The 15,093-nt window shown below is 46.3% G+C and overlaps 1 protein-coding gene across 10 annotated transcripts in view; it reads left to right on the top strand.

Annotated features, from left to right (window-relative positions):
* The window catches only part of Pla2g4e (phospholipase A2, group IVE), a 66,052-nt gene that overhangs the window by 15,999 nt on the left and 34,960 nt on the right, over nucleotides 1-15,093 (top strand). For 2 of the 10 annotated variants that reach the window (XM_039106513.2, XM_039106516.2), the window contains exons 1-3: nucleotides 8,087-8,314; nucleotides 9,497-9,614; nucleotides 10,235-10,331. The exons of 1 other annotated variant lie outside the window; for it this stretch is intronic. In XM_039106513.2, the coding sequence (XP_038962441.1) occupies nucleotides 9,534-9,614; nucleotides 10,235-10,331 (178 nt within the window). In that variant the 5' untranslated portion in view covers nucleotides 8,087-8,314; nucleotides 9,497-9,533. 7 more of the 10 variants (XM_017592202.3, XM_039106511.2, XM_039106514.2 and 4 more) reach the window with 6 other exon arrangements.

Raw genomic sequence — 15,093 nt, 5'->3', positions numbered from 1 at the left:
GTGGCCATGTCATGGCTGAAAGTAAGTGTTCACCACCGTCCACCCTTCCCCCACCTTTGTGTATTTTTCTGCCCCATCTTCCCTGATGTGCCATGAGCCTTTGAGGGAGTGATAACAGCAGCCCTTCTTGTGGCTGAGCTTTGCACAATGGTTTATTCTCTTCACTTTGACCAATTATAAATCTTTTCAGCTACCACTGCTTGCTGGCCGGTGGGGGGGTAGCTTCTCCAACCAAAGCTAGTAAACACTAACCTCTGTGTTTAAACACGATTATTTAGAAGACAATTTACCGGGAGCATTACATCCATTTAGCCACCTGGCAGAACTGAAGTGCTGACTCCATCCCCCTGTCCCCGAGCCAGACTGCCTATGACCTCCTAGCACACGCTTTTGACAGGTTTCACAGTTCAGGGCATGTGGCTGCTGCTGACATTGCATCCATACCCCTGAAGCAGAGCGAGACACACTGTGCTCACTGGCTTCCTCGAGTTTCTTTTTCCATCAGTCCAAGGCTCTAGCCAATGAAATAACACCACCCACATTGAAGCAGGTCATTCTTCCTCAGTTAAGCCTCTCTGGAAACAGCATCACGGATAAACTCAGAGGTGGGCCTTCAGCTGACTCCAAATCCAGCCACCTGGACAGTGGCCCACCACAGATGTATTTGGACTTATTCTGACTATTGAAATATTATCTTTTATGTTTCTTTCTTGGTTTATTTCTTTATTGATTTGTCTGCTCCACTGAATTTTTTTCCTTAAGTTTTATGTCTGTCAGTGGTGTTAGAAATTATGTTCCAATTCTCAGTGTGTTTTGTTATTGTGGTTCACGTGAAGCTTGTTTTATAGGAATATCTAGCAGTAAATTATTGCTGCCTTAAAGGGTAGAACTTCTGGGGAAATGTTCTAGTATGTTTTCTAAACTTTGCTTCCTTTTAAAATTTCCTCATGATCTCATCCCAATCTTTAAAAATACTAGCACTTGGGAGGCAGAGGTGGGTGGAGCTCTGTGAGTTCGAGGCCAGCCTGGCCTATAGAGTGAGTTCTGGGACAGCAGGACTGTTACACAGAGAAACACTGTTGCCAGCTGGTTGTGAGCTGCATGAGGAGGATGCTTGGGGCCTGTAGAAAGCACTATGTGTTCTCAGCCACTAAGCCATCTTCTTTAGAATACTCAGAAAACTTTTGTAGCTGATAATTCTGGAGACTTTGCAACATTTTTCATTTTGATATTTATTTTGATCTCACACATAAATTCTATGTCCAGTAGGTGTACCCATGTAGTCTTAACATAATCCATCCTCAGAATTTGGAAAGAATTGATTTATTGACTTCTAAATGCTGGCCAGTGTTTCAACAATGCCTCCCTTCAAGAGATGCTCTCTTTGTAGCCTAAGGACACAGTGCAGTGTTTCTGAACCTGTGAGTCTCGACCCCTATCCTTTCACAGGGTCATCCAAGACCATCAGAAAACACAGATATTTACATTATGATTCATAACAGTAACAAAATTAGAGTTATGAAGTAGCAATGAAAATAATTTTATGGTTGAGGGTCACCACCCATGAGAAACTGTATTAAAGGGTCACAGCATTGGGAAGGTTGAGAAGCGCTGCTCTAAGGAGTTACCTAGGAACTTGACTGGAGAACTAGAGGAGGCAAAAAGAGGCAAAAAGGAAGAAGTGGACAGTGGGGTAACTGAGAGAAGGGAGGGAGAATCAAACAGGAGGAAGGGCTTTGTCCACTGGGTTGAGATTTTCACACTAGTCCAGACATGGTCTCACTAAAACCATCAATCAGGCCTAGCCACTCCACTCCAAAGTATGTAATCAAAGTAAACCACACAGCAATCCTAGTACATTTCAATGACCTGGACAAAAGGAGCCAGGCACAGAAGAGCAAAGTGTGAATGGTTGCATTTATGTGACCCTCTGAAAGTTGATTCCAGTCTGCAGGGACATGAGGCCAATGAGGTCAACCTGGGTTGACTGCAGAGGACTTTGATACAATCTGAACCCAGATGTTGCAGGGCGCTCTCTGACTAGGTCAGGGAAGGCCAGAGGCAAAGTGAAAATATGAATAGCACTTACCAGTCTCCCACCTCTCCCTCTGACACAGGCCCTCCTCCAAATCCCTTCTGCAGATCCTACTCCAAAGCCCTGATGCACAGGCCCAGACTGGCAGCCAGAGACTGTGACAAAAGATGTCCTAGAAACCAATGTGTCTACAGAGCTAGACCAGGGACTATGTCCCACAAGTAGAAGCAAGGGTTTTGATGACCAAGGGACCTTTGGCAAGCCATGACTCATGCCATGGAGCCACACTGGCTGTTGAAAGAGGCATACCTCCCTTCCTATTCACCTAGGACACACAGAAATGACAGCCACCTGTCATCCCACAGGACATCTCTTTGTATTTTCATACATGTCTGTGTGTGTGTGTGTGTGTGGAACGTGTGCACAGGTGTGTACATATATAGGCAGGTGCACTCGTCCAAGCTTTCATGGCTGCTTGAGTATCTCCCGCCATCATTTTCTACTTTTTATTTTTGGATAAAAGGTTTCATTATGTAGCTCTCGATTGTCTAGAACCCACTATGCAAACTAGAATGACCTTGAACTCACAGAGATCTTTGCTTTGCAAGTGCAAGGATTAAACGCCTGTACTATTAAAACACCTGAGTAGCCCATGGTGACACTTTGCTTCAAGCCTGCTCTTTCTTAAACACTACCTCCTTAAAGCCCTTCCAGGAGTCACACTGCCAACACCAGGGGACCCTGACTCTTTGTCTCCCTAGCTGAGTCTTTAATCTCCTCTCCAAACCTACCTAGCCTTTACTATCTCACCTGACAGTGCCCTTTGCTCTCCTCACTAATGTGGCCCCTACTCTTTCTTCAAGGGCAAGGTCACATGCTTCCTCTGGAGAGCCACTTTGTCCCCGTTGGCCAAGCTCTCAGAGAGCTCATTTGAGTCCCTCAAGCACCCTGAAGTCTTTGTATTATTTTCCCATTCACCCTTGGCTCAGAGACAATGTCCTCGAGTGGTGGATCATCTCATTCAACAGCCAAGCATTACAGGGTCATGAAAATCCATTCATTTTCATGCCTCTGTGACATCATGTTGGGGATTGCGTAGCAGCGGATCCTGAGGCAGCTGCTCACACTAAGTCCAGGACTGGAAGCAGAGCGAAATGAGGGTGGTTACTCAGTTCACTTTCTTCTTTTTATTAGTCAGGGACCCCAGCCCATGAGATAATGCTGTCCGCACTCTTCCCTCCTCAGTTACACCGCTCTGGAAACAACCTCACAGACATATCCAGATGTGTGTCCCCTGGGCTATTCCAAAATCAGTCAAACAGAGACAAAAGATTGACCACCTTAGCCAGCCATGTGCCAACTAAGCCCTTTGTATCCCCCAGTCTTAGCAACCATTTTGGGAGGGGATTCTATCGTGTCCCTCCATTTACAGTTGGAGAAACTTGGCAATAGGTGGACATAACACACTCAAGTTCAGGTGGCTTGTATGTGACAGAAATCAGATCTTTCACCATGACACAGTGACAACTCTATTCTCACCATGGAGACAGTGATGTCGTCGATACAAATGTACAAAAACTCCTGGCAATCTTGCCTCATGAATAAGAGAGTCAGGAGCAGAAAAAATAAAGCCAATTATCTAATTGAGACAAGAGGTGACAAGTTTTATTAGCAGGGACTTTACGAGATTGAGAAATGTTGGTCCGTGGACACACAAGTGCTCTGCAGCATACTGAGTAGGGTTTCACGGCCTTATTAAAGTCAAAGGAGGCGGGAAAATATTTGTGAGTCACAGGCACTGTTGACACTAAAGAAAATGAGACTGGGAAGAGGGCTGGGGGTGGAGGGGCGGGAGTAAAGCAACAGGTGTGAGGATCTGGGTTCAAACCCCAGAACCCACAGGAAGCCGGGTGTGGTAGTGATGCCTTCAATCCCAGGGCTTCCACAGTAAGATGAGAGGTGAAGACAAGAGAGTCCCTGGACATTTCAGGGCCAGCCAGCCTGGTGTGTGCAGCAGTAAATGAGAGACCCTGTCTCACACAAGATAGGAGGCCAAGACTGAGAGCTGAAGCTCTTCTCTGAGCTCCATACTTGTGGCATCTGCACACCCATACTCAGAAGAGAACACGTGTGCACATATACGCACAATTTTAAAAAAGAAATATTTAGGAAGCTGGAAATGGTGGTGCATGTCTTTAGTTCCAGATTTTGGAAGGCAGAGGCATGTGAAGCTCCATGAGTTCAAGGTCTTCCTGGTCTACATAATGAGTTCCAGGTCAGCCATAGATACATAGTGAGACCCTATCTCAAAAATCAAAACAAAACAAAAATCATATTTCCGCTTATTAGTCAGGAATTCTGAAACATCTTGAGATATTAACATTTTTGTTTGTTTTGTTTTTTTGAGACTGGGGGTGGGGTTGGGGGGGGTGAGTCTGACCATGTAGCCCAGGATAGCCTGGAACTCACTACATAGCTTAGTCTCAAACTTGTAGCAATCCTTTTGAGGTCTGGCAGTACATGTGTATGTCACCGTGCCTGACTCAACACATTAACTTTGATGTCTGACATTTTCAAATCTTACATGAACTGAAGAGATGATGACACTTCCTTTTACTTTATGTGGTGATTGCATGTGGTCATTGTTTGTCTTGGACTTTAAGGCTTATGTATGTATCAAGGGAATGAAGGAGCACAGGAAAAGCCTTAGACAACGTAGGACCTAGCAGTTCAGGCCAGGAGCTTCGCACCAGAGCAGAGTAGGGTGGTTAAGACAGAAACTGGGCAGGTTGACCTGTGTCACAGTTCTGTCACTGATGTGGTGATCTTGAGTGAGAGGTTTATTCCCTCTGGGTCCCAATCAGTCTTCAAAATGAACTAACTCGGGTGACATAAACATTAGACCAGTCGCCATCACTTTGTAAATGATACCCGTGAACCACCTTGCCCTGCTGACACCTGTGCTGGACTTTGTCTTCCCACCCCCTACTGGTGGCTCGAGGTGCTTCTAATCAGCAGCAAGACAAATGTGGCCAAGCCTTTAGAAGACTTATACTCAAGAAGAAAGAGTAAAAAAGGAAATAAACAAGGCAGTCATGCCCAGGAGGCAGAGACAGAAAGAGTGTGAATTTGAGGCTACTCTTAATTGGTAAGCTTCAGGTTAATCTGAATATTGAGACCCTGCCTCAGAAACACAAAACAAAAGGAAATAAACAAGATCGATCGTCTACAGTATGATAAACTGAACTAAATTAATAACTACTGGAGAAAGCAATGTTGAGCCGGGGTAGGACAGAGGAACAGCATCCAGCTTTGCAAAGAGGGGGGGATGAGGTTTCAGGAGAGAGAATCACTGCAAACACAAAACCCCCGGCATGGGAAAGAGCTTGGTCCCATCCAGGTATAGAGACAGCATAGCTGGTTGATGCAGAGAATAAAATGAAGGATGCGAACAGCCAGACCCCAAGATCTCACGGTGAGACAGCAGAGTGAGCAGAAACTGAGGGGTGTCCATCAGGGAGCCACATAATCTAGCTGATGTCTTTAGACCACTTCTTGCTCTTTGATAGATTACCTAAGAGGAGCTCCATGATGTGTAGCTCAATGGTTGAGCATTTGCTTAATATGCATGAAATCCTGGGTTCAATCCCCAGCACCTCACCCAAAGAACGGCTCCAAAGAAACATAAAATATATGCAGATGCTCCTGTTAGTCTAGCCTGGAATAGAGATGGGGAGAACAATGGCTCGAAGTAGAGCAGTTGACAGCAATAATGAGAAAAGCTAAAGGAAGCCAAATTTCTCAGAGGCAGAGCCAGGACCATCTTTGGTCCAGTGCTGGGTTTCTTGATCAATTTCCCTCAATTCTCACATAACATTTCCCTTCCCTGCAGGAAGGATGCTATTTGAGTATGTTGGATACATAATGTATTTAGGTTGCACAACCCCATTTTAATTTTTGTATATGTATGCGATGTAGATGCCCCAGTCTCCTGCCTTTCCACTCTCACTTTGACTTGCCCGCGAGAGTTGAACTCGCTGCTCTGGGTGGTTCGTGACCACCTCCTTCTGTTTGCACTCCCAGTGATGCACATGACGCTTTCAGAGTTCTGACAGCACGGGGAAGGGTCCTATAAACCTTCCCACTCTTGACACTTTTTCATCAGGGAATTAAGAATATAAAACAAGCAAATCATTGAGTGGGGAAAATCGAGAGGCAATGCATTTAGAAAACAATTCTTTGGCGTGCCCATTACTGTACCATTTGCTAATGATCTATAAAAGAACATGTCTGTACTGACAAGGTGGGTTACTTGTTTATTTTTACACACACACACACACACACACACACACACACACACACACACACACACAAATAAATCTTGCCTAAATGTTTGATGTGGCAGAATGTGGCATCTTCGATGTCTGTTGAGTTGACTGATGTTTTATTTTATAATCAGAAGTGACTCTTCTCAGAAATGCATAGTACAAGATGACCAATGTATGTTTGGTATGTTTGAGAACTTGTTGGAATTTCTGTTCTAATCCCAAAACAAAATTCACTTAGATTTTTACTATTGCCAGATTTTTGTGACTCCTCATAGTCATCGTCACTTTAAGGGGCTGTGACCACAGCTTAAGAAGTTGTACAGAGCGCAAGGCCCTGGGTTCGGTCCCCAGCTCCGAAAAAAAGAACCAAAAAAAAAAAAAAAAGAAGTTGTACAGAAAATCTGTCTATGTGCATATTCATTTTTTTCTTTTCAAAGTATTTTCTCATTTATTCATCTTATTTTGTGTGAGATTGGTGAGTGTGTGTGTGTGTGTGTGTGTGTGTGTGTGTGTGTGTGTGCTTCTGCCTAAGAAGGTCAGAAGAAGGCATCAGAATCCCTGGAACTGGAGTTGCAGACGGTTGTGAAGCACCATGTGGGCGCTGGGAACAGAATGGAGGTCCTCTGCAAGAACAGCAGGTGCTCCTGGGTGCTGAGCCACCTCTATAGTTCCTGTTTGTGCTTTGTGACACTGGCGGCTGGATCTGGGCTTATGGATCAGCCTGTTAGTCCCAACCCCCTTCGGCCTGTAGTGTTTGTTTGAACCGACATTGTTATATCAACATCCACTTTGACTAACAGTCCCAGATCAACTGTGGCTTCAGTCTCCTCTTCTGTGGGGAACACAATGCCACCAACATTGGCCATCATTCAACTGCCTCATGGTTTTTCAATTTAATAGCGGTTGTGAAACTTCACTGTGCTTTTAATTCCTATTTCTCTGTCTTCCTACTGTGTTGGTCTTCTCTTCCTGTCATCTCTTTTAACACAGCATTTAAGGGAGAATACTCAGTTATTTTATTCTGCATAGGAAGTCACTTTTGCCTGCACCATCAATTAACACTTTGACATTTGATCCTTCCTGTGTCAATGTTGTTTACAGCCCATCATTTTATAGAGCACTAAGTGAAGTTCTCTTATGTTTGCTCCATGTAGTCCACCATGCTTACAAATCATGTTAGTTTGTGTTTTCCCTGTTGATCTGCACTGTTAATTGTGTGTATGTGACATGTATGTGCATCTCCCAGTACTGAGATAACATGTATGTGCTCCTCAGGCTTTTAAAAAGATTTTTTATTTAAAAAATTATGTGTGTGACTTTGTGCAGGTGCCGACAGGGTTCAGAAAAAGTTGAAGGCCTCCTAGTGCTAAATTATAGGTAGCTGTGAGCTGCCTGGGGTATGTAGATGCTGGGAATTAAAATTTGGCCCTCTACAGGCATAGCACATGCTCTTAACCACTGAGCCATTCCTCCAGCCCTGTACAGACATTTTTATCATATATTAAGCTCCCTTAAATGACCAAGGTTTTGCTGGGCATGATGATAATTCTCCTTGCCTTGCATTCCTACTCACATCTAAGTTCACTTCCACCTTCTCTAGAGTCCTCACAAGGGACAACTGGCTTTAACTCAACCCCATCCTGACCCCTCCATTCTATGATGACTTCTTGACCCCTCCCTTCTATGATGACTTCTTGACCACTCCCTTCTATGATGACTTCTTGTCTCATTCCAGAACCTTCCTGGGCAGTCAGTTCAGAAGCGGGCACACAGGAGGGCAAGTGACTTCTTATACATGTGTCCATTGGGTCCCCGCCATGAGAGGCTGTAGGCTCCACATAGGTCAGAACTGCCAGGAAAGGTATAGAGAGAGAAGCTCCTGCCACGACTCCCGTTGTTTCTATTCAACTGCTTTAACCCGATTGGAATAAGTCGAGACTCTGCTCTTGAGGTACCGGTAAATGATGAGGAAACTTTCAGAATGGATAGAGTGGCTGGGCTGTGTGTGGAGGCAGGCCATATGGCTGGCTTCTGTAGCCAGTAGAGGACCAAATACTAATACTGTCTTGGAGTGGCACATCTGCCCTCAGCAGACCTTACTGAGAAGGATGGAGGGATAGAAGATATGGGGTAGAGGAGTCTCCCTTGCTTTGAGGATGGGGTAGTACTGTGGTCAGGTTGCCACAGCACCTCCTGATCCACCTTCTGTTGTCCTGGGCTCTGTGTTCTCACTTCCCAGTCTTTTGCCCTTTGATAAACGATTCCTCTATCACTTCCCATGGCTCCACTGCTTCAACACCAATCGACCTTTCCTTCTAAAAGTTCAACTCTGAACATACTGCCCTGCTCAGAAACCACTGATGGTTCCCTATTGCCTAGAGAATAAGTCTTAAAACACGGCCTTTGAGAGGCCACTCTAAGGCCGAGGTTTATAGAATGCTGTCACACAGTGAAGAACCGGCTTGGGGGAGCGTGCAAGGAGGTCACAGGCCCTACTCTGTCTTTCCAGGTTTGTTCCTTCCCAGCTTCCACAACCTCCCACGTCCCCATCTCTTCCGCCCTCCTATATTATCTCCCACAATACTCATGTAAGTCATTTGCGTACCTAAGCATACCCTGCTCTTGTTCATTCTGTTCCTGCCTCCTAGGATGCCTTTCCCCTCCCATCATTAGCTGTTGAAATGACTTCCAATGTCATCTCCTCCATGAAGCCTTCTTAGAACCACATTATCCCTCTCCGGCCACAATCCATCTTCCAGCCCTGTGTCCTCCAGCCGATAAACCACAGGGCTCCCCAAATTGGAAGGGTGCATGTTGATCCTTCTAGGATCCTTGAGACCCTAGGGAGATCCAAACCTTAGAACTCATGAGGGGTTAGAAGTATCTGGCTCCCCAGCTGGACTTTAAGTCTGGATGTCTGTATTTAGTAGAATGTATACAGCAAGTTCTTACTAGGTGGGTGAACTTAACTGAATTTGTGAAGTCTATTAAAGGATGTGGGTATTATATTTCTGTTCACGACAGTGGGAAGCTTTGAGGTCAATGAGCTAAATAAAGGGTCTCTCTAGGGCCCTGGAATCCAGAAAGGTTACCGAGATGCTGCTGACCACCTTCTACCCATCCCTCTGTTCAGGTCTCACCCATAGTTCCAAAATATATCCATCCTATCTATGGGCCAGAAAAGCCGGTTGTTGAGCCTCAGGCAAGAGCCCAGACAGGAAACTCCCAGTGTGGATTCAGGCAAGCCAGAGGTGAGCCAACCCAGGCAGAGATAAGGATCAGGGAGGTGGAGTAACCCAAGCTGGGCTTGAGCAGATGCTCTCTACTCACAGGCCTCCCAAGAGGGTGGCAGAACTCATGAGCCTAGACCTTCTACTTACCATGGTTGGGGCGAGTGCTTGCTTTCTTCACTCTCTATTGTAAGGACCTGAATTTTAGTCCCTGTATCTTGAGAAGTCTCTGTCTACAGCTCCTGGTATGTCAGGCCATGGTCCTGAGGTAAAGCATCTATTCACCTCCTGGTTATGCATCCATCTTCACAAACTAGAGAGATAAGGCTTTCCTGCATCTTGGCAGAAATATGCCATAAGTCCAGAATGTTCTTTTTACCATCCTATGGCCATAGCCTGGTCATTCTGAGCACCCAGGGGCAGACCATGGGCCACCCCAGTGACCAGAACCCTGACTGCATTCTGTATTTTTAAGATCTGAAGACCTGTGGTTCCTTTGGTCCTGAGACCCTAGGTAGGCCCAGGTAGCACATATGTCTACCTACCTTAACCCCTCCCTGAGCCATCCCAGTCACTGCCCAGGGGCGGCCAGGAGGGTGGAGCTCTGAGTCAGAGTATAAGTTCCTGATCTTCCCGTGCAGCTGGAGAGCCGCCACGATGCTTCAGAGGCAGATGCCTGCTTGGGTTTCCCACTCCCTGTCAGACACATGCCAAGCAGAAGATGGCAGGTGCTCGGAGGTGAGGATACAGTGATGGTGGTGGGCAGGCTGGGGCCTAGAGATAGATGGCCAGGGAGACGTGACCAGGAGATGAAGAGTCTGGGGAATAAGTAAGGGAAGCAGCCAGGTCCCAGGGAGGCTGGTTGGCATTGTATATGTAGAGAAGTTGGCTTGGGAGTCTCTTCCTACCACCTGAGAGAAATGCTTTAGCCAAGTCTGGATCAGGACTCCTGGCTAGGGATGGCACAGTGGAATAAACTGACAAGTTTTACAAAGCTGCATGCAGTGACTTTGGGTCATCTAGGGCCAGCCAGGCCGGCATCCAGGATGGACAATGCCTAGTACTGCCAGGGGAAATCCATGTGTGGCTTGTCTTGGTAGTGACTGGTAATTGGCCCTGTGGGCATCCTAAACGTCTGTGCTTTGTGAGTGTGTGGTATGGGGGTGGTTCGAAGTGTGAGGATTGGTGTATTGTGAGTTAATTGCTGTCAGATGCTCCCTTGGGCATATGCATGATCCCTAGGTATAGACAAGACTCTCAAAGTCTTCCAGGGAAATCCCTGGCTCTGGTAAGGTGCTACTGCTTGAGACCAAATCAACCTTCGTTTTCCTGTCTGGGCAGTGGGGGAGACACCCTCTTCACTCCCTGTTGGCTGCAGACACACCATGGAGAGGTTTATCAGTAGCAAAGTAGTGCCCTTGGCCAGCCCTTAGTAAACCACTGAAGGGGTTGAATGGGGCCCCAAGAGGACTTTGTTCCCGTAGAGCAGGAGAGGGAGACATTGGCTCCACAGAACCTAGAGAGGAACTCCCTGTTGCATTGTGACCGAGTGTATTGTTGTCCTGAACGGGATTGACGTTGACTCTTGGTTTCCCCCCAAAGGCTTGGGTCACTAGAAGGGCCTCTAATCAGCACTTGTCCCTCACTGACCCTCCAGAAGTTTGGGCTAGGAGGGAATCAATGACTATGCCTAACTTGAAAGATGAAGTGGCCTCACCTGCCCAGCTTGCCCTGAGGTGCCCCAGGGAAAGGAGCTGCCATTCTCTCTCCAGGCACTCAGGACTGGGCAATGCTTTAGAGGGGATGCTTGGCTTGGATAGGCACTGGACCTATCACTTCTGAAACCTAGTGGTCAGACCGTCCCTAGGTTCTCTTATCCGAGCCTTATGACAGAGATGTGGATACGCGGTTTATAATATAACAAACTGGCTTTTGACTGATTAGCAGAAACAGCCGGGCCCTTGGGTCTAGGGACAGCCCTAACTAGGGGGAGCTGAAGGTCTTATGGTTGCCTCTGGCATTAAACTGTCTGGTCAAGTCTATTGCTTATGCTCAGCCAGAATCACTTACCGGATGGAAAGCACACCAGCCTGGCAAGGCAGTAGGTTTGCCCTGAGTCCTGGTTCCAATCTAGCCCCATCATTTCTGGCTGTGCAAGCCTGTGTGATATGTAACCTTCCTAAAACCCATCTGTTCTTCTGGAAGGCAGTCAAGTAAGACCTTATGCAAGGCACCAGGTTCAGGGGCAGAGGCAAGAGCTGGCTTGGCATACCATGGGACAGCAATATGTTTCCCTCTTTTTCATGCCCCTGAGAGTCTCATCTGTAAAAGTAGGGAGAATGACATTAGACAGATAATCCGTGCATTCCCACCCCACCCCCTTGTGCCCCTGTATGGGCTGGCGATGGCCCCTATCTTAAGAGGAAAATGGAATCCTGACAATATCAAACCAGAGGTCACAGCCAGGAAAGAAGGAAGGCTGGACTGTGCAGGTCTGCAGCAGACATCCTGGTTCCCTGTCCTACATGGCTTCTCAAAGCTGCTGTCCAGCTCTCTTCACTGGCACAGCTGTGCTGATGGTTCCACAGACTGAATGAACCCCTGTACTATTTGTCCTAAAGTTCCTACCTTGACCTCCAAGCCCCTGAGTGCTTCCTGCTCCTTACCCAGGAGCTGCCAAGTGCCCTCTGAGCTAAGGAGTCTGCCTATGTTTACCCCAAGGATGTAGTTCCAAAGCCCAGTACCTGTCATTCCTGTAGTTAAACATTTTAACATTTTTATACCCAGGCCTAGCCAGGGTTGGACTTGTCAAAGTCTCTAAGCTTTCGGCCATGTTCCTGGGATCCTGAATCTGAGTGGTTTCTGGTTCAGCATATTCATAGACACTGTGTATATCTGTGTACCACTTGCATGCAATGCCCTTGAAGGCCAGAAAAGGGTGTCAGGTCCCCTGTAACTAGAGTTGCAGATTTGTGAGCTGCTGGAATCAAACTTGGGTCTTCTTGAAGAACAGCCAGTGCTCTTAACCAGTGAACCGTTTTCCAGCCCTTCTGTTGTATCTTTTTTTTTCTTTTTTTTCTTTTCTATTTTTCGGAGCTGGGGACCGAACCCAGGGCCTTGTGCTTGCTAGGCAAGCGCTCTACCACTGAGCTAAATCCCCAACCCCCTGTTGTATCTTTTTACCATAGATAGGTTTCCTCTGAGGCCAGGAATGTTTGATCAACTAATGCCATCAGTCTAAGTATACTTCTTTCCCAAACAAAGGTGTGTGTGTGTGTGTGTGTGTGTGTGTGTGTGTGTGTGTGTGTGTGTGTGTGTGTGTGTGTGTGTTTGGGGTGGAGAGTTGTTTCCCTGGTTTTGATTCCTGAGTCCTGAGATTGCTGGCGTTCATCACCCACTCCTGGGGGACTTCCACGGTCTTACCCCTAGCTCTGAAAATGCATCTAGGCCCTGTAGTGTGATTTATCCTGTATGTCTGGACTCACTTGCTAGTTGAGTGTCCCTTTAAATCTTAGCTGTTAGAACTGCTTGACCCAGGGTTGGGGATTTAGCTCAGTGGTAGAGCACTTGCCTAGCAAGTGCAAGGCCCTGGGTTCGGTCCCCAGCTCCAAAAAAAAAAGAAAAGAAAAGAAAAAAAAAAGAAAAGAACTGCTTGACCCTTCAGTGTTATTGGCCTCTTGGATTTCTGGAGACACGACAGAATATAAAAAGGCTACCTGTGAAAATGAACTGGGCCAGCAGAGTGAGAAGAGGTGACAACTGGTGACAGTTGAACCAGGAGAAGCTGAGCTGAGCAGATAGGCTGCAGCAGGTGTTACAGTTCGGAGCTGCCAGTATTGGGAAAACTGGGAGAAGGGATTGTTGAAGCAGACTGTTGAGGACCTGAGGGGGGAATGGTTGGGAGAAATTTAATGGAGCTGGGCTAGAAATGGAGAAGACTGATAGGGAGTTCAGAGAACTGGTTATTGTTTGTAACAAAGAAAATGAACAAACAAGCAACATGCTTTACACACGCCAGACCTGTGTCTGGTAATCCTGATTACCTCTTCCCAGTGCTGCCCTGAATCTCCCAGACCCTCCTGTGTTCCGTCCCTGTGCTGCTGAAATATAAGAACTCCCTCTGCAGTGCTTTGGAATGGAGTCTCTCCTAAAATTCTTTGAGGTAGAAGGAATTTCTAGGTTGAATCTCAAGTTCAAGGTAGACCACAAGGTGCCCTCTGTGTTTATTAGTAAATAAAAATGTTTTCAAAGACCCCTGATGGTTGTGATGTATGCTCTGAGTGCTCACAAAGAGAGCAATCATGGAGCTTGAGTGTCTAAAGACACGTAGCCAATACGGGCACAGCCAGTAGAAAGACTGCCAAGTGTGGGGGTTGGCAGAGGGTTCCATGAGAATTTAGGGCAGAAAATAGGAATTGCCCAGGAAAAGTAGTCTTGTAAGGAGATGAGGGTTGTGGAGTTGAGAGCAAGAAACAGCTGCCTTTCTGTTTGTCCAGAGATACTGAGGCGGGAACATGACAGTATGAACCCAGGTCGGAGAAGCTATGGGTCAAAGGACTTAGCACCAGGTTCTCCATCAGTAACACAAAGGACTGCCTGTCATGGTTGCTAGCTGCAGGGCAGGATGCTGTGGGCTGCAGACTGAGGGGTGCTCCTGTTAGGAACCCCCACTGTGGTACAGCCAGCTTTGTATTGAAAAAAAGAATTCCGGGACAAGCCAGCACAAAGCTGAGTTGGGTTTATTAAGTAAAGACGAGTGATGGAGAAGAGAATGATGGAGAGGGGTGGGGAGGGAGCGAGGGAGAGAGAGGAGGAAACAAGATACTTTAAGTGCAAGGATTAAAAGAAAAATGTGCACAAATGGTTGGATGGCACGTGGCTATAACCCCAGCACTAAGGGGTGGAAGAAGGCAGAAAGACCAGTTCAAAGCTAGCCTGAGTGACATAGTGAGTAAGGACAACCTGGGTTTGAGTCTCAAAACACCAACTCCAGAGTTCTAAGTGATTATACACACACACAATATATAAATGATTCGTGACTTTTAAAGTGATGTTGCTTAAAGGATGGAATCTACAATTAGGCTCAAAGATTTTAAAAAATTTAAAACTTAGGTAAGAAAAGTGAACTGATTTACTTCTTTCCTTTGTTTTAAACAATGCCCCACTAAAGATGCAAAGGACGGCTTGGGCGGTCCATCACTTAGCGTTGGCTGGAGGACTGATGTCACTAAATCCAAAGCCACTCACGTTGGCTTCAGTTTTAAGCAAGCCTAGTCCATGGTAGATTTTTTTTTGGGTTGTTTTGGAGGTTTATTGTTGCTTTTAACATTCTTGTTTGAAATTCTTAGGGGGAAATTCACTCCATGTAAGCAATCTACTGATTTTGTCAGTTCTATTCTAACCAAAATCAGATTCTGGGGAAAAGGGTTCTCTTTTCTTTTCCCGTGCCCCATGTCTCTCTATATTGTCTCGAGATGGTAGAAAAATTTAGGCAAGAAAA

Source organism: Rattus norvegicus, chromosome 3 (genome assembly GCF_036323735.1).
Source record: "Rattus norvegicus strain BN/NHsdMcwi chromosome 3, GRCr8, whole genome shotgun sequence".
Taxonomy (NCBI): Eukaryota; Metazoa; Chordata; class Mammalia; order Rodentia; family Muridae; genus Rattus; species Rattus norvegicus.
The sequence above is the reverse complement of the archived record's forward strand: the minus strand, read 5'-3'. Positions and strand labels throughout refer to the sequence as shown.